This window comes from Eimeria necatrix, genomic scaffold (assembly GCF_000499385.1).
Source record: "Eimeria necatrix Houghton genomic scaffold, Enh_scaff1519, whole genome shotgun sequence".
NCBI classification, from domain to species: Eukaryota; Apicomplexa; class Conoidasida; order Eucoccidiorida; family Eimeriidae; genus Eimeria; species Eimeria necatrix.
The window spans coordinates 6139-7083 of NW_013654977.1; the positions used below are offsets into that span (position 1 = coordinate 6139).

Sequence of the window (945 nt, forward strand, 5' to 3'; positions counted from 1 at the left end):
GGGCTTCTCGAGGGTTTAGGGTTTAGGGTTTAGGGTTTAGGGTTTAGGGTTTAGGGTTTAGGGTTTGCGCGCAGTTGCTGAGGCGGCTAAAGACCCTCTTATTGGTTTTATTCATTTTCGATTCGAAGTGGAGGAGGGCCAGGCGGTGGTTTACCTCTATGAGCTGCAAATAAGTGTAGGGTTTAGGGTTTAGGGTTTAGGGTTTAGGGTTTAGGGTTTAGGGTTTAGGGTTTAGGGTTCAGGGTTGTTAGCCTAAGTAAGGCGCAATTAACAGCAGGGTTCAGGGTCTGGGGTTTAGGGTTTGGAGTTGAGGGTGGTAAGCCTCTATGAGCAACAAATAGAACTAGGGTTTAGGGTTTAGGGTTTAGGGTTTAGGGTTTAGGGTTTAGGGTTTGCGCGTAGGAGGAGTACCAGGGTTTGTCAATTGGCCGTCGTTTGCTGCTGCTCTTTGAAGTTTTTATTTGCAAATTTAATTCTCGTTTGTCTCAATTCAAATTCCATCCCAAAACAAATAAAGTCATTCAAACCCCAGCAGCAGCAGCAGCAGCAGCAGCAGCAGCAGCAGCAGCAGGGGGGGCCGCAGCAGCAGCAGCAGCGCAGGGTTGCGACGCAGCCACTGCGCCCGCAGCAGCAGCCGCAGCAGCACCGGCGGCAGCAGCAGAAGCAGCGGCAGCAGCACCAGCAGCAGCAACAGCTGCAGCGACAGATTCAGCAGCAGCACCAGCTGCAGCAGCAGCAGCAGCGGCAGCAGCAGCAGGAGCAGCAGCAGCAGCAGCACAACCAGCAGCAGCAGCAGCACAACCAGCAGCAGCAGCAGCACAACCAGCAGCAGCAGCAGCACAACCGGCAGCAGCAGCAGCACAACCAACAGCAGCAGCAGCACAACCAGCAGCAGCAGCAGCAGCAGCACAACCAGCAGCAGCAGCAGCACAACCAGCAGCAGCA

The 945-nt window shown here is 54.5% G+C and overlaps 1 protein-coding gene across 1 annotated transcript in view; it reads left to right on the forward strand.

Annotated features, from left to right (window-relative positions):
- Positions 1–945, forward strand: part of ENH_00016180 (acetyltransferase domain-containing protein, putative) — a gene marked incomplete at both ends in the record, with an annotated part of 1769 nt that extends 824 nt beyond the window's left edge. The window contains 2 exons of the mRNA XM_013584390.1: positions 75–180; positions 403–945. Of these exons, the coding sequence (XP_013439844.1) occupies positions 75–180; positions 403–945 (649 nt within the window). The remainder of the gene's footprint in view (positions 1–74; positions 181–402) is intronic.